This window comes from Saccopteryx bilineata, chromosome 2 (assembly GCF_036850765.1).
Source record: "Saccopteryx bilineata isolate mSacBil1 chromosome 2, mSacBil1_pri_phased_curated, whole genome shotgun sequence".
Taxonomy (NCBI): domain Eukaryota; kingdom Metazoa; phylum Chordata; class Mammalia; order Chiroptera; family Emballonuridae; genus Saccopteryx; species Saccopteryx bilineata.
In genome coordinates this window covers 342420969-342446105 of record NC_089491.1, presented here as the reverse complement: position 1 = coordinate 342446105, position 25137 = coordinate 342420969, and the positions used below count along the sequence as shown (strand labels likewise).

At 39.5% G+C, this 25137-nt stretch overlaps 1 protein-coding gene across 4 annotated transcripts in view; it reads left to right on the top strand.

Annotated features, from left to right (window-relative positions):
* The window catches only part of BRAF (B-Raf proto-oncogene, serine/threonine kinase), a 100928-nt gene that overhangs the window by 39641 nt on the left and 36150 nt on the right, over positions 1-25137 (top strand). For 3 of the 4 annotated variants that reach the window (XM_066262461.1, XM_066262458.1, XM_066262460.1), the window contains exons 4-10: positions 2294-2397; positions 3227-3329; positions 6404-6552; positions 7495-7614; positions 14227-14386; positions 20785-20821; positions 24391-24527. In XM_066262461.1, the coding sequence (XP_066118558.1) occupies positions 2294-2397; positions 3227-3329; positions 6404-6552; positions 7495-7614; positions 14227-14386; positions 20785-20821; positions 24391-24527 (810 nt within the window). Of the gene's footprint in view, positions 1-2293; positions 2398-3226; positions 3330-6403; positions 6553-7494; positions 7615-14226; positions 14387-20784; positions 20822-22194; positions 22315-24390; positions 24528-25137 lie in introns of all 4 variants that reach the window. The other variant, XM_066262462.1, reaches the window with a different exon arrangement.

Here is a 25137-nt window from a genome sequence, read left to right as displayed (position 1 = left end):
CAACACTGAGCTAGTGAATACTGAACCATTATTCCTTGGGCAAATGCACAGTTACTGTTATATAAAGGAGCCAAAGGGAGCCTCTGTATATTGGCCCTTAGGTGGTTTGTTTTTTCACAGTTTGCTTGGGCCCAGTAGCTTAAAAGCCCACTGGCATAGGGCACATATTTACAGTATGAGAGCTGGAACAGGAAGGTCGTGTCACCTGTTCAGCCTCAGCTGAGAAGGTGCACACTGGGCCCATTGCTCTGCACATGTCCACAAAAGCTTTGTGAGTATTGGTTGGGGGGTTACAGTACATTTTAGCGAATAGACAAATCGCAAATACAGATTGCACAAATAAAAAGGACCAGCCGTCCTAATCCAGTCTCATACATACTTCCAGTGGTGAGCCTACTCCTTCATGAGAAACTTTCCCCTTGCTGGGTATTTGAAGCTGGAAACGGAGAGAGACAGTCAGACAGACTCCCGCATGCGCCCGACCGGGATCCACCCGGCACGCCCACCAGGGGGTGAGCTCTGCCCACCAGGGGGCGATGCTCTGCCCCTCCGGGGCGTCGCTCTGTTGATACCAGAGCCACTCCAGCGCCTGGGGCAGAGGCCAAGGAGCCATCCCCAGCGCCCGGGCCATCTTTGCTCCAGTGGAGCCCTGGCTGCCGGAGGGGAAGAGAGAGACAGAGAGGAAGGAGGGGGTGGGGGTGGAGAAGCAAATGGGCGCCCCTCCTATGTGCCCCGGCCAGGAATCAAATCCGGGTCCCCCACACGCCAGGCCGACGCTCTACCGCTGAGCCAACCGGCCAGGGCCCTTGCTGGGTATTTGAATGATTGTATTGAACTAAACTTGGCATCATTTTTTTTTACTAATCATAGGTCCGACTTTGGTTTTTTGGATTGTTCTCCCTTCATTATTTAAATTTAGCTGTCTTATCCCTACCCTTACTCCAGGGGTCTCAAACTCGTGGCCCACGGGCCACATGCGGCCCGCCGAACAATTTTGTGCGGCCCGCAGACTAATCCACGAAGTTCAAAATATTTTGGATAAAATTAAGTAAGCCCGTGGATTAGTCTGCGGGCCGCACAAAATTGTTCGGCGGGCCACGAGTTTGAGACCCCTGCCTTACTCCCATTTTCTCCCTTAGCATAAAGATTTCATTTCTTTGGAAACTTTTGGTTTGCTAAGTACTTTAACTGTTTAAAAGACTGGAACCTGTAATTTTATTGTTATTAACTAACACATCTCCTCTGTGTCCATTTTCCCCCTCCCCCATCCCTCTACCCACTACTCACTACCTCTACCCTCTTCCCCCACCGTTAAAACCGCCCAACCTGAACTCCCACTGCCTCACTTTATTCCCCATTGTGTTTGTCAGTTCTCTGTCAGATATAAATTATTCAAATTCCCGGGGGTGGGCAGAGCATCCAGAAAAGGCCAAAACAGAGAGAACTTCAGATGTACAGAAAGAATCTTTTTAGCTCCTCCCAGTGGCCCTTCCCTCCTGTTCCCAGCGTCTCCCCTGCTTCTCCCTAGGCTGGTATTCCTGTGGCCGGGGCTCAGTGCAGTGGGAGAGACAGCCCCGGGCCCCACACTCCCTTCTCCCTGGCACATTGTACTGGAAGTAGGAACTTCTCCCAACTCATGCCCATCCATCAGTTTAGGGGAGAAACCTGGTGGTGTCAGGGTCACATATATAGTCCTGGATTGGCTGCTGTTGTCAGGGTGATGGGACACTGATTAGACAGCTTATGTCATGTGTTGCCAGTAAAGTAGTGACCCTTGATTGACAGCCTCTCCAGGACCAGGTGAATTTTTAGGGAAGGGCAGGTTCTCCGAGGAAATAGGGGTGCTAGGCAACTAAACAACAAATACCAATTATACACATTAAGACAAGTTGTTTCATTCTCCTGTGTTTGGGATCATCAGTATGATTGAAGGATTACACAGTTTTTAGCTTTGAACAATGTTGGATCAGAATTGATTTGCTTTAAATGTTGACATCTGTTGTTTCTCACTGATGGGTACATAGGGGTCTGTTATATTTCTCTCCTCTTTTATATATGTATAAGATAGCTTACGATTTTAGTAAACTAAATTTTGTTTTGTTTGTGAAAATAAATACTTGTTAAAATTTCCCTTTAATATTAAGTGAGCTCCAGAAATGATGTTGTATCTGACATGGTAATCCATGTGACATTAAAGGTGTATTATGAAGGTAAGTTATTGAGTTTTTAAAAAATGACATGAAAAATGCCATTTATTTCCTTTACCTCATAGCATGCATTTATGATACTGTAGGTTCCTGCAAGGTGTGGAGTTACAGTCCGGGACAGTTTAAAGAAAGCACTGATGATGAGAGGTCTGATCCCAGAGTGCTGTGCTGTTTACAGAATTCAGGATGGGTATGGTTTGTATGTGATGTGAATTTTTGTTTAAAAAAAGAAAAAAATTCAGATACTAAACTTTGGGGTTTTCTCTAGGATCTTTACCTAAACCTAGGAAATTGAAAATCAACTTTAGAAAAAAATATTAAATAAGTTTATATTAAGTTTAGCCTAAAGAAATCTTATAGGCTCTTTGAGGAGTTAACATTAGGTGATTTTGTATAGGGTATTGTGATACTCTGATGAGGTGACTTTATTAGGAATTTGTGGTCCCTAAAATTTTTGAACCTTTAGCATGTGACTTATTTGAATAGCAGACTCGTCCTCTCCTTTATAAATACAAACTCAGAGTTTGTATTAAATCAAACTATAAATTAACATTTTATATTGAACTATTTTTCTTTTAGAAAGCATCTAAAATTATACCAAGACAACCCCCTCCCAATTTTGAACCCCATTTAAAAAAATCACCATTTTGGGGGCATGTTGCCCCTTGAGTACTCTTTTTCTTTGGATAAATATATCCATACCTGTGATATATATATATATTTTTTTTGAATGCCAGGAACAATCCATTTTCTGCTGTTGTAGGTCTTTTCTGGAGCTGACTTGAAGAAAAGAGTACATCTCTTTACCCTGCTGTTTGTCCAAGAGTGATACATTTATTTGGGGTAAACTTAAAAATTAATTTATTGCCATTTAAATTTCTAACGATGAAAAGACCAGGGAGCAACACCTCCCTCACAATTACTAGCCCCTCAATAACCAGTTTTCATATCTTCAGCATGAGGTATGTGAAGATTTTTAGGTCTGCTTACCAAGACAGACTTGTATCTACGCTTTTCAGAGAGAAGAAGCCGATTGGCTGGGACACGGATATCTCCTGGCTTACTGGAGAGGAATTGCATGTAGAAGTACTGGAGAACGTTCCACTTACAACACACAACTTTGTATGTACCTTCACCTTGTTTTTTTATGTTCTTGTGAATGAATATTTAGGAAATATAAAATATGGGTGAATAATTTGGGGATTATTTTACTGAAGTTAAAAATCAGTTCTAGGCACACTTGTCCTGTCCTTCCCCCAGGCACGTTGCCTTTGCCATTGCCTTTCTCAAGGGCCCTTCTGCCTCTGTAACTTGTGTCCTGAGCCGACGTGGCCCAGCTGGCTCACTTCTTTTACCTCTCTTAGTTTATAAATAAATTTCTCTTTAAAAAAAACCAAAAGAGCCTGACCAAGCAGTGCCGCAGTGGATAGAACATCGGACTGGGACACAGAGGACCCAGGTTCGAGACCCCAAGGTCGCTGGCTTGAGCCCAAAGGTCGCTAGCTTTAGCAATGGGTCACTTGCTCTACTGTAGCCACTCCCCGCCCCCATCAAGGCACATATGAAAAAGCAATCAATGAATAAATAAGGTGCTGCAACAAAGCGTTTATGCTTCTCATCTCTCTCCCTGTCTATCCCTATCTGTCCCTCTTCCCCCCCCCACTCAGCATTTGCATGTAATGTAATAGAATAGAAAATTCTATGTGCGTTATATGTATATAGTTAGGGTAAGTGTTGTCATATGAATATAGTTGTGTCCTGGATCATAATATAAAATATATTTTTTACTGTCATTTCTGACTAAAACTGTCTGAAAAGTTGAGATGAATTGAGAATATGCAACAAAGGACAAAATAGAAGTATGCTCTTATCACTCTGAAATAGCCATTATTAACATTTTAGTATTTGTTTATTATTATTATTTTTACAGGGACAGAGAGAGAGAGTCAGAGAGAGGGATAGACAGGAACGGAGAGAGATGAGAAGCATCAATCATCAGTTTTTTGTTGTGATACCTCAGTTGTTCATTGATTGCTCTCTCATATGTGCCTTGACCGCGGGCCTTCAGCAGACCGAGTAACCCCTTGCTCGAGCCAGTGACCTTGGATCCAAGCTGGTGAGCTTTTGCTCAAACCAGATGAGCCTGTGCTTAAGCTGGCGACCTCAGGGTCTCAAACCGGGTCCTTCCACATCCCAGTCCAACGCTCTATCCACTACGCCACCACCTGGTCAGGAGTATTTGTTTATTCTTATGTTTTCTGTTTATTATTTTCACAAAACAAATATTTTTCAAACAATTTCTACCTTTGGTAGTTGTCAAAGTAGAGCCTCCTTAAAAAAAAGAAAATAGAACCTCCTTAGCACAGTTGTGTTTATGTGACCCGTGTTGTGACCCAGGTTGTAAATCCGGTTTTTAACCAGTGTGTCGTGGCACACTGGCGTTCCTCAAGAATTCTTAAAACATGCAGTACCTGACTGTTCAGTCAGGAGCACTGACTTCCTTTCCCCTAGACTGTCAAATAAAAAAAAAATGGCCACAACCAACACAACAGTAGATGCCTGGTGTGAATGAATCAGAATTATATCCTTTTTTATCTTAGTTAAGAAGTTTAGGTAGGGTTGTTGTGATTTTTATACAGTTACTATAGTTTTTTCTTTTATAAATAATTGTTTTTACATTTTATACTCAAAGTATATTTATATTTTAATCAAAAGTATATATAGTTTTGCCCTGGCCGGTTGCTCAGTGGTAGAGCGTCGGCCTGGCGTGCGGAAGTCCCGGGTTTGATTCCCGGCCAGGGCACACAGGAGAGGCACCCATCTGCTTCTCCACCCCTCCCCCTCTCCTTCCTCTCTGTCTCTCGCTCCCCCTCCCGCAGCCAGGGCTCCATTGGAGCATGGTTGGCCCGGGCGCTGAGGATGGCTCCTTGGCCTCTGCCCCAGGCGCTAGAGTGGCTCTGGTCACGACAGAGCAACGCCCCAGGTGGGCAGAGCATCGCCCCCTGGTGGGCGTGCCGGCTGGATCCCAGTCGGGCACATGCGGGAGTCTGTCTGACTGCCTCCCCATTGCCAGCTTCAGAAAAATACAAAAAAAAAAAAGAAAAAAAAAGAGTATATATAGTTTCAAAAGTAGTCAGGGCCCTGGCCGGTTGGCTCAGCGGTAGAGCGTTGGCCTGGCATGCAGGAGTCCTGGGTTCGATTCCCAGCCAGGGCACATAGGAGAAGCGCCCATTTGCTTCTCCACACCCCCCCCCTCCTTCCTCTCTGTCTCTCTCTTCCCCTCCCGCAGCCAAGGCTCCATTGGAGCAAAGATGGCCCGGGCGCTGGGGGTGGCTCCTTGGCCTCTGCCCTAGGCGCTGGAGTGGCTCTGGTCGCATCGCCCCCTGGTGGGCAGAGCTTTGCCCTCTGGTGGGCGTGGCCAGGTGGATCCCGGTTGGGCGCATGCGGGAGTCTGTCTGACTATCTCCCCGTTTCCAGCTTCAAGTTAGAAGATTTTTTAGAAATATTAAAAAAAAAAAAAAAGTAGTCAGAGGGGCTTATAATTAAAATAATCTGTTGCTCCATCCCTCACTAGCCTCTATGCCACTCTCGAGAGGAAATGAGTCCTGTTTCAAGCTGTTTTGATGATTATTTTCATATTACTAAATAGTAACTTGAAGCCACAGTTCCTTGCTTTATCAACTTTAGACATCGTTTACTGATTCCGTTTGGAATTAGCTCATTCATGTCACTACTTTTCCTCCTTCCCTCCTTCAGTGTGTTTTTCTGTGGCACCTCTATTGGATACCTTTGTGACTTTAAATAGTACCTTTGTTTCTTATCCTCTTAACACCAGTAAGCATCTTGTAACTCCTTTCGTTGTATAGTTATTAAATTTTACCCTTATCCTTCCTTCTGTTCCCTCCTTTTATCAAATATTTACTTTTATTTTTATGTAGTCAAGCTTGAAATTAGTTTCATGTCTTTCATTTCTCATCAAGACTTCTGAGTTTTGTAATTGGATATTGGATGGGAGATAATACATATAGTCTATCAACTAACTTGAACCCACTGGTTTTTATTTTAGTATCTTATTCTATAAGGCAGTTCTCATGATATAAATATAGGAAAAATTTATTTTAAACAAGAGAGTAAGTTGACTTCTAAAAAGACTCTTGGCAGGTTTTTGAAACCCTGTATGATGTTTTATTTTGCAGGTACGGAAAACCTTTTTCACCTTAGCATTTTGTGACTTTTGTCGAAAGCTGCTTTTCCAGGGTTTCCGCTGTCAAACATGTGGTTATAAATTTCACCAGCGTTGTAGTACAGAAGTTCCACTGATGTGTGTTAATTATGACCAACTTGAGTAAGTAACCAAAAAATTTTCTTCTATCTACCATTTTACATTTAAAATTTTAAAATGTGAAACTAGTATGTCTTAGAATCTATGAGAATTTTCTGTCCAATAGAGTTCTTACAGGGGATTTTTTACCTAAGTTTGTCTAGATAATATGTAGTACTGCCTGTACTTTCTGCTTCAGCTACACATTTCACTTATGTTTTATATATTTTTTTAATTAATAAAGGTCCCTTGCCCATAAAATCACTTTTAGATAGTTTTTGGGAGGAGAGCAGATGTTTCAATTAAGTTAACCATTATATATTTGGACCACAGATCAAAGGATCTGATTGTTAGCATTTTGTAAATTATTTCTCTCTCTCTCTTTCTCTCACCCTCTCATCCTCTCACCTTTAACCCTACCTGCACCCCCAGTTTTTTAAAAGTAAGATATAAAGTCTTTGTACCCAGTGTATTTCTTTCTAAAATATCTATTTGCTTTTATGCTAGAGTTTCTCTAATAGATGAGACTGAATCTGTTTTAATCTTTTTGTGTGTTGCTGCTGCTGCTACTACTGTTAAGGTTTTATTACTTTGCTTGATCACTTGAGCAAACAGAATTCAACTCTGTGTTGTAAAGTATTTTTAATGATGTAATCTGACTTTGCAATAGTTGCATTTTCTCCTAATTCCTTAACAATAAAGCATGATTTTTTTCCCTCTGAAAGGTAAAAATGTGCTGTTTAGAACAACTAGTTTTAGATTCTGAGCTTGCCTTTAAAAATACAATGTAATTTTTAAAAATAAGCTTTTAGACAAAAACGCAACTAATTGAATTTAAGTCATTTCTAAAAATGGAATTTGATCTCAGATATTTCTGTTAACTCTATAATGTATTCTGATGTCTGAAGCTTCTGGGTTTTGCACAAGTTAGGTTTGTTTTGTTTTGTTTTTGTTTCTGCCTCACAGTTTGCTGTTTGTCTCCAAGTTTTTTGAACACCACCCAATACCACAGGAGGAGGCCTCCCTGGCAGAGACCGCCCTTACGTCCGGATCGTCCCCTTCCGCACCCCCCTCCGATTCCATTGGGTAGGGTTTGACTCCTGCTGTTCCGTGACATGCTGTTTGAGCTGATTTCTTTGGGATATTTGGTTTATTATAAACTTTTCTAACATTTGGATTATTAAAAAGGGACTTTTTTTTAGATAACTTATTTTTATTAGACCAGTCGGATATTTAACGTGCATTTGGTAGAGATACATGGCATTACAGCTGACACAGACTATTTAGGGACCAGTCCTGAAAAAAATCAAGGAACAGATAATATACAGACTCTGTCTTATGCCCATCCCTTTATCAGGTCATATCAGATATAGAAGTACACAACTTTTTTTTTGAAAAGTAGCATTAACATATGAGACAGTAACAAACAATTTAAAAATAGTATTTAATTAGCCCAACCAGGTGGTGGCGCAGTGGATAGAGCATTGGACTGGGACGGAGAGGACCCAGGTTTGAAACCCCGAGGTCGCCAGCTTGAGTGCGGCCTCATATGGTTTGAGCAAAGCTCACCAGCCTGAGCCCAAGGTCACTGGCTTGAGCAAGGGGTTACTCGGTCTGCTGTAGCCCCCCCCCCCCATCAAGGCACATAAGAGAAAACAATCAGTGAACAACTAAGGTGCCGCAACAAAGAATTGACGCTTCTCATCTCTCTCCCTTCCTATCTGTCTGCCCCTATCTGTTCCTTTCTCTGTCTCTCCTTGTCCCTATCCCCCCCCCAAAAAATAGTATTTAATTAAAATAGAGTGTGATAAGGACAAATATTACCATAGTTCCGGAAGAAGAGGATAATGAGAGAGAGAGTAGTCAGGAAAATTTAATGAAGAAAGTGGGATTTGAATTGGACCTTAAAGAAAGAATTCTAAAACCTGAATAAGCCTAGGGAATAAAATAATGGTGAGTAGGAGACAGGCGGGGGTGATGGACAGAATCAATAAAGGGAATGGCAATGGTATATCTAGGAACTTGTAAAGAGAACCTAATCTAAATCAGGGAGAGGCTTATGTAAGACTAGATTATGGAGAGTCTTGGAATTTACACATGACGTAAGAGGGGAGAAAAAGATTAAATGTTTTTGAGCAGAAGATTAACCTGACAAAGATGGTTTTAAAGAAAGAACCTCTTGGCCCTGGCTGGTTGGCTCAGCGGTAGAGCATCAGCCTGGCGTGTGGAAGTCCAGGGTTCGGTTCCCAGCCAGGGCATACGGGAGAAGCACCCATCTGCTTCTCTACCCCTCCCCTTTCCTTTCTCTCTCTTTTTTCCCCTCCCACAGTCAAGCCTCCATTGGAGCAAAGTTGGCCCGGGCACTGAGGATGGCTCCGTGGCCTCCACCTCAGGTGCTAGAATGCCTCCGGTTGCAGCAGAGCAACAGCCCAGATGGGCAGAGCCACACCCCTTGGTGGGCATGCCGGGTGGATCCTGCCCAGTTGGGCGCATTCAGGAGTCTGTCTGACTGTCTCCCCGCTTCTCACATTGGAAAAATACCAAAAAAAAAAAAAAGAAATAACTACTTAAGAGTGATACACAGATTGATTGAGAAACATCTCTGGTAAAGAAGGCCAACAAGAATGCTGTTGGTTGTGAAGACGGTGGGAAGCAGTGAAGACTTGAACAAGAGTGGTAGCAGCAGTCAGAAGGAATGGTTATTCAAAAAGTGTAAAAGGTGGCCTGACCTGTGGTAGTGCAGTGGATAAAGCGTCGACCTGGAATGCTAAGGTCACCAGTTCAAAACCCTGGGCTTACCAGGTCAAGGCACATATGGAGTTGATGCTTTCTGCTCCTCCCCCCTTTCTCTCTCTCTCTCTTTCTCCCCCTCCCTTCCTCCCTCCCTCCCTCCCTCCCTCTCTCTCCCTTCCTCTCTCTGTTTCTCTTCTCTAAAATGAATTGAAAATTTTTTTTAAAAAGTGTAAAAGGTGTCTGACCAGGTGGTGGCACAGTGGATAGAGCGTCGGACTGGGATGCAGAGGACCCAGGTTCGAGACCCCGAAGTCGCCAGCTTGAGCGCGGGCTTATTTGGTTTGAGCAAGTTCACCAGCTTGGACCCAAGGTCGCTGGCTTGAGCAAAGGGTTACTCAGTCTGCTGAAGGCCCGCGGTCAAGGCACATGTGAGAAAGCAATGAACAACTAAAGTGCCACAAAAAAACTGAAGATTGATGCTTCTTATCTCTCTCCATTCCTGTCTGTTCCTATCTATCCCTCTCTCTGACTCTCTGTCTCTGAAAAAAAAAAATGTAAAAGGAAAATAATTAACAATGTTATTAATCGATTGTGGAGGATAAAGGAGAGAACTCACTTTAAAGATGATAAAGTCATCCACACATTCAAGCTTCATACTAGGGGAAAAAAGAGATGATGCTGAGTCTAGAAGATGTTTGTTTGCTTTGGAGTATTTCTTGCACAGGTCTGCTTACTCTTTCCCTGTGGGATGAGCGGAAGCATAAATTATACTATACCTGGAAGCATATGGTTTTTTTTAAAAGTCCCCGTACATTATTCTGTTCTAGACTATTTTAAAAATAATGTTAAGATCTGAAATATTGTCAGTTTTAATCCTACTTTTCATTCTTCACAATGTAATGCTATTTCTTCTATCTAGAGAGATTAAAAAAAATAAGTTGAAACTCCCAATAGACCTATAATTTTTATGAAAACAACCTTTCTAGAGGATTTTTAGGCTAGAAAAGTTAGGAAAAACTTTGGTGTTAGAGAGTGGATGTATTTATGTCTTTTGGGCCACTGGGAAATGTGACCACTGTGTCTTCCTGACAGGTTATAACAGTCACCCATTCTACTGGAGTCGTCTTATTCCTACTGTCTGTCATTATTTGTATACAGCTGTGTTTCGTAAAAGATCAAATCAAAATTTTGTTATTGTTTTGATTTTTAACTAAACTTTTGACTATGTCATTTACTCCTGACAGATTCTGTCGGCTGTGGTACCTCCCTTAAGGGCAGGCACCCGTTCTGTGAGCAGAGCTACAGAGCATCGTAGTGAGGTTAGCTTGGCCTCTCTGGAGGTTTACAGTGGCGATGATCAAGACAATCTGCCCACCAGTGATGGCAGTGCTGGCTTTAAACTAAGAAACCATTTACCTGTGCCATAAGTACTTCACCCATAGCTAAAGTGGAGGAGATTCTGGTCTTGAGCAAATGATGAGAAAGAGGTTCAGACTTGTTGTCCTGATGCTCCTCTGTCACAAGTGTACGTGCCTGTGAAGAAACAGAAGCCAGTCCCGCTCTCTGTCAAAGTCCCTGTGTATTTTGTTAATAATCTCTGATGACAGTCCCAGTGGTCACAAAACACATATATTAATAGATGTGACCAAGATATATTGGAGAAGTGATACATTGCCCAGTTTGGATTAAAAGTTAGAAGCTACCTACTTTGCTACTTCTAAAAATGCTGTGGAATGTATAAATTTATGAAAAGTCAGCGTTTTAAAATTTGAATATCGCTGAACAGAGTTAATCCCTTTGCTTCAAAAATTTTAATATTCTAGGTTTAAAATGAGACCTAAACTAACTGGTAATTTGCTGAAGGGTGTTAGAGGTAAAAAATTATTTTTATTTGTAATTTGGTACTACTTTAAAGAGATTTGCAGCAAGATGGGTAGAAATATTATGAGGAGAAGTCAGTTTACCAACTGTTAGCATACTTCACAGGGTATAAATCTCCCTGGTCTGATTAAAGACTTGCCAGCTTGGAAGCTCAGTTTTATCAATATCCTGAAATGATGAGAACTAGGGATATACTGGTTTACATGAACTAGAATCAGAAAACACTAATTCAGAATACAGGTAATTAATTTCGGTCAGCAATGGGCCTGTTATATAAACCAAACTCCTTGTGTTGGATGGGCCAATATTCACACTGCTTTTTTTTTTTTTTTTGGCAGAGACAGAGAGAGGGACAGATAGGGACAGACAGACAGGAAGGGAGAGAGATGAGAAATATCAATTCTTCATTGCGGCTCCTTAGTTGTTCATTGATTGATTTCTCATGTTTTACTCTGAAATTTTAATATTTCAAAAACATATAAGTTTGAAGAAAGAAAAGCACAATTCTGGAATATAAGCAAAAGTCTTACTTGATAATTACCATTGTAAGTATATATAGATTCAGGGACCAACAATGCATCATTTCAAAGGTTTTGTTTAGCTCTTACATTATGTAACATTTCTTCAAGAATTTGGTCTGGCATATTTAAGTAACAATATCAGATCAAAAACAATTTTCTTTTTGTGACAGAGACAGAGAAAGGGATAGACAGACAGGAAAGCAGAGAGATGAGAAGCATCAATTCTTTGTTGCATCTTAGTTGTTCATTGATTGATTTCTCATATGTGCCCTGACCAGGGGGCTACAGCAGACTGAGTGACCCCTTGCTCGAGCCAGCGACCTTGGGCTCAAGCTGGTGAGCTTTTTGCTCAAACCAGATGAGCTCGCGCTCAAGCTGGCGACCTCAGGGTCTCGAACCTGGGTCCTCCGCATCCCAGTCCGACGCTCTATCCACTGTGCTACCACCTGGTCAGGCCACACTGCTTTTGAAAAATATTTACTAGAAACCAAATTATAATCAAAAGTTTGTTTTTGTTAAGGACAGAATTAGGGCGATGATCCAGATGTTTAATTACATCAGGATATAATGACTTGAAGTGTTCTCCAAAATTGTAAAATACTTGCCCTCAAATCAAGATAAACCGACTTTGTAGAACAACACATACCTTTCTGTGGTATAACAAATTATAGCCTTTCTCACTTTGTTAAGCAGATATCCTTTTTGTCTAATATATTTATTTATTTTTCTTAAATTTATCAGATTAAATCCAGGTTTTTGTTTTTCTTCTGGACTGATGTCTTTTGCATATATATTTCTGATTTGATATACACTACATATCACTGTCTTAATTCAGTGAGTTTCAAAAATGAGTGCTGTCACGTATGCCTGCATCAAGTCAATTATATTAACTACTAGACACTTGTAGTTAAGTCAGGCTTTTTCTGCCTTCAAGTCCTACCTTAAAGTATGCTGTTACATTGAGATTTCAAATCAACCTATAAAAAAGCTCTTGAAAAGTCTGCACTTTCTGAAACGTTTTTTTTAAAAGCCAGTATTGTCATTTTACATTCTTTTATTTGCTCCCAAAATCTTTTAGCAAAGGGCTTATACTTGGCTGCCTAAAGCAAAAATAAAGACAGCCGTGTCACAAACTAAAAATTTCTTAATAGTGGACCAGTAGAGCATGCTGGCTTTCCTAAAGGCCACTTTTATCAGTCTTACTACAATTCTCATTGGACTGATACTAGTTTTTTAAAGTACATAATATTTTGCCTGACCTGTGGTGGTGCAGTGGTTAAAGTGTCGACCTGGAAATGCTGAGGTCGCCGGTTTGAAACCCTGGGCTTGCCTGGTCAAGGCACATATGGGAGTTGATGCTTCCACCTCTTCCCCCCCCCCCCCCGTTCTCTCTCTGTCTCTCCCTCTCCTCTCTAAAGAAATGAATAAATTAATTAATTAATTTAAAAAAATAATAAAGTACATAATATTTTATTATTTTTATTTTATTCTATATGGGCTCATTTAGTTACTGTTAACAGGTAAAGTGCATATATTTCTTTCCCTACCCTTAATAGTGTGCTTCAGAGAAGTAAAACTATAAACTGGTATGATTCAGATTGTGTTAACATGCTGTATTCATAAGTTTTTTGTCACCGTTTGGCTTCTTTTTGGCCTTTCAAACTTGTATTCCTTTTTACTATATTTTTTTCCCATTTCTCTTTTGAAAGCCTCTTTTCTCAGAAGTATCTTTTTATTCCTACAACAGTATCTTTCAGGCTGTGTCTTAATAACTAAATAATACTGATTAAGTACAGAGTTTGTATAAGATGGGGTACAAGGATAGCCTGTCTCTCAGGATAGGCTGTTAGCACTGAGTCACTCACTGGTCATGCTGGAGCTCTCTGTGACAGCCACCCCTTGTCTTTCAGGCGACCCCTCACTTCCAGCTCCCCTGGATGACTTTTCTGAGGGGAGTAGACTCCTCATGGGTATTTATAGCCTCCTGTCAAATCTTCACTGTACTTTGTGATTTATTTTGGGGCAACGATGAGAGAGTCTGGACTTGTTATTTATCTACAGTACCAAAATATAAACCACTTTGTAGCCTATTTTGTTGGTTTCATCAAAAAACAATTTTTATAAATATTTGTTTAAATTTTGTATTTGAATGTGTCTCTTGTCAGTTTTGGGTATGGTAAAAACTTCAAAACAGGAGAGACTGGCACTTATAAGGATCATCTTTTGAATTTGGAAATAATAAGTGGCTGTTGTTCAGGATTTTAATTCACCTCTTTTAATAGGTATATCTTTCAGGTCCTGAAATACATATATGTAGTCTCAAAGTATTTATAATTGCCTAACACGTTGCATAAAAATTTTATCTTAGTAACTTCAGCTATCAAGAAGTGGCAAGGATAGGAAAAAATGGAGGATTTTATTCACTCAGTCTCTGCCTAGAGCATTTTTGTGTACCTTTAAAAGACAAGAGTTTCTTCAGCTGATTAACATCATCCATTTTTTTATGTTAGTATCTCTATAAAGTTACTGTGAGTCTTATATTCCAATGACTTGATTTTTCCAGGCCCCAAATCCTCACCAGTCCGTCTCCTTCAAAATCCATTCCAATTCCACAGCCTTTCCGACCAGCAGATGAAGATCATCGCAATCAGTTTGGACAACGAGACCGGTCCTCATCAGCTCCGAATGTGCACATAAACACAATCGAACCTGTCAATATTGATGTAAGTACCCAGCATTGTGAGAACTCAGACAATTCAAGTGTATTTGTTTTCCTGTTTCAGATATAATATAAATCAGAAATAACTGCTATCATTTTTTTTTTTTTTTTACAGAGAGTCAGAGAGAGGGATAGATAGGGACAGACACACAGGAACGGAGAGAGATGAGAAGCATCAATCATTAGTTTTTCGTTGCGACACCTTAGTTGTTTATTGATTGCTTTCTCATATGTGCTTTGACCGTGGGGCTACAGCAGACCAAGTAACCCCTTGCTCAAGCCAGCGACCTTGGGTCCAAGCTGGTGAAGTTTGCTCAAACCAGATGAGCCCGCACTCAAACTGGCGACCTCAGGGTCTCAAACCCGGGTCCTCTGCATCTCAGTCCAACACTCTATCCACTGCGCCACCACCTGGTCAGGCGGCCTGTCATGTTTTTTTGTGTGTGTTTTTTTTTGTATTTTTCTGAAGCTAGAAACGGGCAGAGACAGTCAGACAGACTCCCGCATGCGCCCGACCAGGATCCACCCGGCATGCCCACCAGGGGGCGACGCTCTGCCCACCAGGAGGCGATGCTCTGCCTCTCCGGGGCATCGCTCTGCCACGACCAGAGCCACTCTAGCGCCCGGGGCAGAGGCCAAGGAGCCATCCCCAGCACCCGGGCCATCTTTGCTCCAATGGAGCCTCGGCTGTGGGAGGGGAAGAGAGAGACAGAGGAAGGAGAGGGGGAGGGGTGGAGAAGCAGATGGGCGCTTTTCCTGTGTGCCCTGGCCGGAAATCGAATCCAGGACTTCTGCACGCCAGGCTGACGCTCTACCACTGAGCCAACCGGCCAGGGCCCATCTTTTATTAATCACAGTTTTAAGTGATAGACTCCTCTAAATTACAGATCACAAAAACCTTGTCATATTATCTGATGGCCAGGAATGCGTAACTGGATCCAAATTGCAACCTTAAGTTTGATTTTTTTTCCTTATTCACTGTCCGTAAAAGTAAACCAGTGGTTCTCAAAGTGTGCGCCAGGGCACACTGGTGCACCCTAGAAGATTTCCAGGTGCGCCCTATGGCATTCCAGAGAAATATGTGCCTTTTGGGGACCAAAAAACCAACAGGGGTTTTGGAGTTTAGATTTTTGGGGGACAGAGGTGTGGTGAATTGTCTGCCAACTCCCCACCTCACTTGCCTGATTAGGTTGCAAAAGGCTGTCAAGTTGTGCTACTAGATTGTTTACACTACCCCCCATGACTGGAGGGAAGACCCCCTGGAAAGACTGGAGGCAAGTTTCTTCTGTCCTTTGGTGTCAAGTTAAGATGATATGTGTGGTGGGGGTTTTCTTTTTTCTTTTTTTCTTTTTTTACAGAGACAGAGAGTGAGTCAGAGAGAGGGATAGACAGGGACAGACAGACAGGAGCAGAGAGAGATGAGAAGCATCAATCATTAGTTTTTCATTGTGCGTTGCAACACCTTAGTTGTTCATTGATTGCTTCCTCATATGTAGCTTGACCACGGGCCTTCAGCAGACTGAGTAACCCCTTGATTGAGCCAGCGACTTTGGGTTCAAGCTGGTGAGCTTTTGCTCAAACCAGATGAGCCCGCGCTCAAGCTGGCGACCTCGGGGTCTCAAAAGCTGAGTCCTCTGCATCCCAGTCCAACGCTCTATGCACTGCGCCACCGCCTGGTTAGGCGTGGTGGGGGTTTTCTGCACTCAACGTAATAGAGAGTAAAAAGAGAGGAATTCTTTAATGTATTGACGAGGAAATGAGTTTGCCTTTCAAATATATGCCCAAACATTGATAAAATCGCTAGGACACATCAGGCTGTTTCTGATAAACACAAGAATGAAAAAACTTAACACTTCGTGCCGGGACCTGCCAAATTTTCTAAATCTTACTAAGAATGTATCTATATATATAAAAAGATAATGTTTTGTCATTTTTTTAATTTTTTAACCCCTCTTTTTTACAAATTCTAAAAAGCATAACTCAGAAAATGTAACATAAAAATGTTCTTTATCAGAATAAATTTAATTTTTCATATTTATTTCATTTAATTACCATAAAAGCATGCTTGGACTTTATATATTTTTTTTAATATTTGACTAATTATAACATATTTCTCAGTAGTTTGTATATAGTGCGCCTACAATTATTTGTAGGATTTTAAATGCGCCCCGACTTCAAAAAGTTTGAGACGTGCACTGGTCTAAATCTTCATTTAACAGATAATCTCCACTTGGCCATTTTATGGTACAGAAAAAAATAAGAATACAATTGCGGGGTTTTTTCTTTAAATCAATTGGAAATCTTTACTTAAATTTCTAAAAGTATAACTTTAAGTTAAATAACAGTTAAAGGCTAATCATGTTTTAATATATCTTCTTTACTTTCTTGCATATACCATTGTATTCTGTCTCTAGACATCTTAAATTTGGGCATATTCTTTTTATGTAAAGTTTGTCATTAAGTTTTTTTAATCATTCATTTTTTTTAAAATGCATCTTCTCAGACTCATCATCATATTGTAAACTCACCTGTCCAATGATTTTTGGCTAACTTCTGGCTGGTCATTGTTGATGTTTTTACTTTACTAGTTTACCTTGCAACACTATAACTTAATTATGTATATTTGTGTCATTTCTTCAATTTGATCTTAAGTTCTGGACAGCAGAAACTATTCCTAATATAGCTCTGTTGGCACCTATCTTAGAACACATAATAGGTCATCAAAAATAAATTTGTTTCTGTAGAAGAGTTAGAAAATAAAGTAGAGGAAATTCCCATAATATATACCAGGGGTTGGAGAGGAGAGAGATAAAGAAAGGGGGGGATGATCAGGAAGTATCAACTCTTATATGTGCCTTGACCGGACAAGTGCAGTTTTTTGAACCGGCAACCTCATAGAGTTCCAGGTCGACGCTTTATCCACTGCGCCACCACAGGTCAGGCCTTAAATGAGTTGGGGTTTTCTTTGTTATTTTTTTAAATTTATTGATTTTAGCAAGAGAGCAAGAGAGAGAGACAGGAACATAGAGCTGTTCCTGTGTGTGCCCCAGCCAGGGATTGAACCAGCAACCTCTGTACTTTGGGGCGATGCTCTAACCAACCGATCTCTGGCCAGGACAAACATTTTCTTAAAGGACCAGATAGTAAATATTTTAGGCTTGTAGGTCATATAGTCTCTAATGCCAACTATTGAACTCTGCCATTGTAGTGTGAAAGCAGCCATAGGTAATGCGTTATAAACAAGCGAGTATGGCTATATTCCATGAGAACTTTACAAGAACCGGTGACCATCTCACTGTATTTTGCCAGTTGCTGATATAAACAGAGGAAGAGATGAGAAGAAAGATGAAACACACAGGATCAGTCCAAAAGGACGGTTCATTTCATTGATTCACCCGATAACTGAGTCACAGAAGAGAAGAAAGTACCCTTGCTCTCTTAGCTGTGGTGGGCTGGGGTCCTTGGAATAATCTTGGAATTAGATATCATGTTTTCCTGGACTTGTGCTTTTAAATACAGAGTGTAGGTTTTTCTTAATCTCTGCAATAAGAAACAAAACTGAGGAAATCCAAGTTTTTTTGCTTTTAAAGTAGTTATATTTAAAGAGGAAGTTGAAACTGTTTCTCCATGTAAACAGGACCTTGATGGATGAAGTCCTCCAAAATTTTTCTTAAAATTATTATTGTGATGTAGAAGATGAATTTAAAATTGAGAATTTCAATTTGTGCTATCATATAAGCTTGGTATTATGACCAGTAAAAACTTAATTCTTTCTGTGTTTATTCTAAAAATTAGCATATTTTTGAAATTATAACTTAAATTTTGTCTAATGTAAAAGAAATAAGCCTTATTATAAATTTTTATTTCATTTTTAAAGGTAAATTCCCAAATCACACTTTTGTCCTACTTTTTACTATGAAATTTTTTCTGTGCTTTTATTGGGTTCATTTTAAGTGACCTTTTTCTAATATTAATTTTCCTCAACCAATAAGGTGTTCCTCAGTCTAGCTGGACCTGAATACAAAGCAAGAAAGATATAGGAGAGGGGAGTACGGAAATAAACAGATAGTGAAATAAGAAGACAAATCTTGCCCTGGCCGATTGGCTCAGTGGTAGAGCGTCAGCCTGGCATGCAGGAGTCCCGGGTTTGATTCCCGGCCAGGGCACACAGGAGAAGCGCCCATCTGCTTCTCCACCCCTCCCTCTCTCCTTCCTCTCTGTCTCTCTCTTCCCCTCCCACAGCCAGGGCTCCATTGGAGCAAAGTTGGCCCGGGCACTGAGGATGGCTCTGTGGTCTCTGCCTCAGGCACTAGAATGGCTCTGGTTGCAACAGAGCAACGCCCCAGATGGCAGAGCATCGCCCCCTGGTATGCAGAGTGGATCCCGGTCAGGCTCATGTGGGTGTCTGTCTGACTGCCTCCCCGATTCCAACTTTCCACCTTCAGAAAAATACAAAAAAAAAAAAAAGACAAATCTTATTTCTAGGTTAGGTCTGTTCTTAGCTGTTCAAAATTGTAACCATTTTTACTTTCAAAGTGAACATTCTTATAGACTGTTTCACTTTGTCTATTATCACCACCGTTCTCCTATTCTCATAGGCTTAACATTTGGGGTACCATCTTTATATCTTGAATTTTCATTCTCCCCTGTAATCAAAGACTCATGAGGTATCATCGTTTCCTTTTGATGTGACACCACCATTTGGGCCCGTATTTCTTCATTTGAACTATTATGCTTACTACACTAATCTCCTAAATGGATTTCCTGCCATTGATTTCTCCCTCCATTTCCATTCTTTATGCTACTACCTGATTAATTTTTTACAACACCTCTATCATCTCTTTCCTTTTTCCAAACTGTCATTGACTTCTCATTGATTATAAGATAAAATATAAATCCTTTAGTATTGTCATTCAGTGTCAATCATTTCATTGAATTTAGGACATTATTTATTATTTATTATTCCACTAAACAAGATTCAGTATTGACTCTGGGATAGACAGGGTGTCAGCATTGGGAATTAAGGATGAATTAACACACAATCTTTGCCCTCAACGAAGTCATAATCTAATGGATGAATCAAATATATAATTAAATAATCACAAAATGAATAATGAAAGTTTATTGAAGGGGGTAATAAACTCTACCTGGTTGGATCTAGGAATATTTAGCAGAGAAGGAACAACATTTAAGATAGGTTATAAAAGATGATTGAGTAGGAGTTTATTAAGTACATACACTAGTTGGGGTTTTAGGAAGAAAGGGCATTTGCTAAGGAAATAGTATGTGCAAAAGTATGGAAGTACCTTTACACAGAAAGTTATGAGAGCACCAGGATTTTATATTTATTGGAAGCCACACAACCTTCAATACTTAGCACCGTATTTAAAGGTATAAGACTATTTGTTGATAGTCTATAGAAAATGTCGAAGACTTTATATAACACATTGAATGTGATAGAAATACATTTGTAAAGAATTCACCGTTGTTTTAACCCATAAACAAAAAGCTGCCTATTTTCAAAGATCCTGTGAGCTTGTTTAGAGACATTTGGGGCCATTCAATCCCTCACATTCAAGTTATACTAAGGAAACACACTAATCCAAGTTCTGCCTATTAAGGTCGGAATTGCATCTCATTACCAGAAGACTCTTCCCCTGACCCCCAGCATTGCTCTAAAAAAATCTGTATTTTAATGATAAGGACAAATTTTAACAAAACCTTGGTTTGAGCCATTTTGATTTATTTTCCCTTCTAGCGTGTCCTTACACATCATATTTTTATGATTGTAATTAGTGTACATTTAATTTTGTATTTTTTTAAATTATATTGTAAGCATGTTTCATGATTCAGTCTTCATAATTATTTTAGTAGTTGCATAATAATTGTTAAACTGATACACCATAATTCACCTAACAAATATGTCAACAATCCTAGAAGAGGGATGTAATTATTTCTGATTTTTTTTTCAATATGATGGATAATGCTGCACTAAACATCTTTGTGCATTTTTTTTTTCTTCTGAATTATTTCCGTAGGAAATATTCCCAGAAGTGGAATTACAGGACCAAAGGGTATGAATGTTTTATGGCTCTTAATGTGGGCCAGTAGAAGTTTTTTAAGAACTGACGCAGCCGTTGGTTTTGAATGGCCTGAAATGGATTTCAGCATTTGATCAGTACTAATAGTTTCGTCAGTATAGGGTTAGGTTGGCAAATGTTTCAAATTTTGGTTTTCTCATGTTCACTAGCTAATTCCATATTATTTCTTTTTGTGAAGTAGTTATAAGACTGTTATTATTTTGAATTAACCTTTCTATTAATGCTTAGTGGAAAATTCAGTGTTGTTTTTACTTTCTTTCCATGTGCTTTGAATAAAATATACATTACTATTTATTTGTAGGACTTGATTAGAGACCAGGGGTTTCGTAGTGACGGAGGTAAGTGGTGATCTCAGTTTTTGAAAACTCAGGGAAAATGCAACCGCTTTGCTGCTTATCTCCTTTTATATTTGCTTCTTCCATGAAACACAGACACAGAGAAAAATGTGTAGAGAAAACCCCAAATTTTTTTGTTTTTATCATTTATCTCATTTAAAATTTTAACTAATTTATAACATGAGTAAAGGAAAAGAAAACATGAAAGAAGTGTTAAATGTACTACGTATTGGTTTTAAAAGGTTTTCGAGGAGAGATTCTTTAGTTATTACTAATTCCAACCATCTCCAAAGCTGGAGCTGCAAAATTTCCTTTGGGTGCCTCCACTGATACTTATATAGTAGTTTGAGCTGAGAATCAATTAAAACTTGACTTTCCTAAATCATTTTAGGAATCCTTTGGATTGCCTGTCACAACTTATCAATTTGTTAGATACTGTCAACTGTTTCCCTTCAGTCCCCTAAAAGGGTTTGAAACGTACATTTTGTAGCATGGATCACTAATACTAAAGAGCCTTTTTTTTGGTTCGGTATACAGTATAAAATAAGTGAGAAATTAAATTGAGATTTCTTACAGAGTTTCCATCTGATCTTCACCCGTGTAGCACCTCATAAAAATAGGGGGCATAAGAAAACACTGCTAAAGAAAATTCTTTTTAAATAAGAATTGACCCCCATGTAATGTTTTCTATGAGATGGTATTTGAAACTATTTTAAAGTTTTGTTCCAGATGGTTCTCCAGACTTACCTTTTCAGCTGTCCTCCGTCTAATAAGAAAGACCTGGACTACCTGCTTATCTTGCATAGAGTTGGTCTCTTCTCTGTGACCTGCTTTACCTTCAAAATGTCTAAGCCCAGTCTCAGAGATATTTTATATTGATTAAACATTGTATAAACCATCTTTTGCTGTGTTTCTATGTACCTGTGGAGCTACCAAAGTAATTACCTTGCATTGTGTACTCTGGACTTAGAATTAATATAGCACATAGTTATAAAAGTGGTTTTTTTTCTGTTTGTTATTCCATGAACCCACCAATTAATGTTTCCAGTTTGATGTTCATATGTCTTAGTAGCTGTGGCTTTTGAAAATTTTGCCGAATACATCAGCATTTAAATGTTGCCATCATTTTAGCATCACAGAGTTAACTTAGTCATAAAAACTGCCTGCTTAGTACCTAAAATGAAGTGGCATTTCTTGTCCTTTATAATGAGTCACTTTTTAAAAAAATCATTGGGATTTTATGAAAATAAGCAGATTTTAAACATTCAGAATTATTTTGTGAAGCAGGCATCTTATTTATTCCCCGTGACTTCTTTCATTTCTTCTGTGTGTCTGTCTTCCTGTGTCTGCCTGCCCCTCTCTTTCTCTTCTAACAGCCCCTTTGAACCAGCTGATGCGCTGTCTTCGGAAATACCAATCCCGGACTCCCAGTCCCCTCCTACATTCTGTCCCCAGTGAAATAGTGTTTGATTTTGAGCCTGGCCCAGTGTTCAGAGGTAGTTGGGCTCTTCTTTCTTGTTTTCACCCAAAGCAAACTAAACTACAGACACTGTTTGTGCTTCACCCTCACAGCGTGTGTTTGTCAGTGTGCGAGTTTTCAGTGCTAAACTTCTGCTCGGCCTGGCTGGAACGCTCTGAATGTGCTTCTCACACATCTCACTACCACGGGCTTTCCATATGCAGTCTGTCATACACTGTAAAAGTGAAAGTCTCAGATTTCCATTGTGTCTTGTTACATTACTTTTTGGTCATAATAACTTCTTAAACTCAGTGGGTGGCAATAAATAATGTGGGCGGAGGGTGTCCTTTGATTTGAATTCTCTTTATTTTAATCCATTTTGGTGGTTACCCTGATGACTGTTAATATTCGTTACCAATTTTTGTGGCTTTTAAAAAAAAGTAAAAATGGAAATCCCTATTATGAGACTTTACTAGATTTGGCTTTATTTTTATCTATAGTATCAGCAGTGCCCTTTTTAAAATATATAGGGCATTTATATTTTACATCAAAAGTAGGGAGCTTTTTAAAAGATTTTAATATATTTGGGGTATTTCAGCTTACTTTAGAAAATCTGAGGCTTGATACTTTCAGCTGTGCCTTAATATCAGGGAAAAGTTAGCAGTATAATTTGTCTTCTATTTTATCTTGCCATAATTTGGTAGTTGAACCAGTATTTTAAAATTTTAAGTCAGAATCAAGACAGACATTTATATAGATAGTTTTAAAGAATTATTGGCCTTTGTTAATTAGGTCCGGCCACTTCATCTGCCTATAGTGGTGGTGGTTTAGATTTTTGCTCTGCCAGCCCAGCTGTTTCTCAGTAAATCCATAGACCTGGCTGGAGGTCCTACAGTACCAGTGGTATAAGTAATAATGGTACAGTACCAAGTAGATCAGAACTGCAAGGCCTGGGCAAGAAGTTAAGGCTTCATGATGTTGAACATTATCTATTAATAGAAGGTAGAAAATGGATTGTGCTGTAGTTAATAAACGTTCCAGATACCATTTTCTTTTAGAAGTTTACATATAAGATCATGGAAATTGCACATGATAAGTAATGATAAAATTTTACACGCATTTAACATGCAAATGTGCCTTTGGTATCCTTGTTCTTTGAAAGATAGTGACGTTCCCTGCTCTCCAAAGAATAGAAACTTTCTTTTAAAAAAAATTCTTTTGGAGTCTTTTTGTTCTGTATGTGTAAATATTTTTTGACACCTCAGTCCTACTTAACTATACTCAGGCCCCACTAGATGTCATTAATTACCCTGAACCCCTCTGAACCAGGTCCTACTCTATGTGAACTTAAGAATTATTGCCACTGAGCCAGGATTTAGAAAAGTACCCATTGTAAAGGTGTGCAGCCCTACCAACTGAGTCCACTTTCAAAGAATGCACCCCTTGGGCTCAGTTGGCTGATAGAAAAGTTTTCTTTGTAGGCTAAGAGGCCATCTTACTTACTTTGCTCTCACTCACAAAGACGGGGATTTTTCAGAGAGTCTTCAGGAACTGATGAAACTGACCAGCGTCTCTCTTATGTAGTACAGTATGTGGTGTAGGATTTTTTTTATTTTTAGTGGCTAATTTGAAAAAGCCAGATATTTTTAACATTAAGGCCATTATTAGAGTATGTTTCCATTTGGGGATTTCCATCTTCTTTTATGATTGGCTGCTGAAGCAACAAAATAATTGAGTTTGTTTTTTATTTGGACCTTTAAATTGATTTTGCTTTTTGATTTTTTAAGTCAAACAAACAGAACCTTGGAATTTTTTTTAATATTTATCTCTTATTTTAGAGAGATTCTTTTTCTTAGACTATTGGCCAGTAAGCAAAGTGTATGTCTGTAATCAGATGTTTTAAAGGTCATTAAATTGGCCAGAAAACTAAAAGAATTAATAATTCAAATCACTAAATCAGGCCCTTTTTTGGCCTATCCTTTCTAAAAAGTCTGTACTTGAACGTGCACTGCATTTTTAAAATAAGTCTAAATTTCCCCTCACCCCCTGCCCCTAATAAATTGGTATATTTGATCTCCCTTTAATGGATACATTTTTCCTTTCACCAACTTAGGATCAACCACAGGTTTGTCTGCCACGCCCCCTGCCTCATTGCCTGGCTCGCTCACCAGTGTGAAAGCTCTACAGAAATCTCCAGGACCTCAGCGGGAACGAAAGTCATCATCCTCCTCGGAAGACAGGAATCGGATGGTAAGAGTAGATAGATGACAGTTCTATTCTGTGTTCTTTCTACATAGAAGTCTTAGCCAAATCTAATGTCACCTTCTGGATACATTGTGTGTCCATATGGGACACAGAACTCCCATAGTCAGATAAATCTTAAGAGCTGATCATTGTTTGCCTAAAGCATATTTGCACAACACAGATTTTTTTCTCTCAACTCTAATGCAGAGAGTAAAAAGGCAGTTTTGAAAGAGTAAGAATATAGTTGATCCTTGAATAGCACTGATTTGAATGGCATGGAATCCACTTACATGTGGATCTTTTTTTTCAATAAATACCCAGTTGGCTCACCATATCCCCAGGTTTCGCTTCTGTGATTCAACCAGCCGACGATTGAAAACAGTATTGGTGCCGGAACCAATCCCATCAGTTGCCAAGGAACCTTTATAGTTAAGTTTTGGGGGAAATCAAAAGTTATACACTGATTTTTTTATTGCACTGGAGGTCGACACAACTAAATCCCACATTGTAAGAGGGTCAACTCTAGTGTTCTGTTTCTAAAAGGAAGGAGAATAAGCTAGTATTTTAAGAAGCTTTTATTAGGCATATATGTTCTAAAGGGCTGGTCTGAAATTCA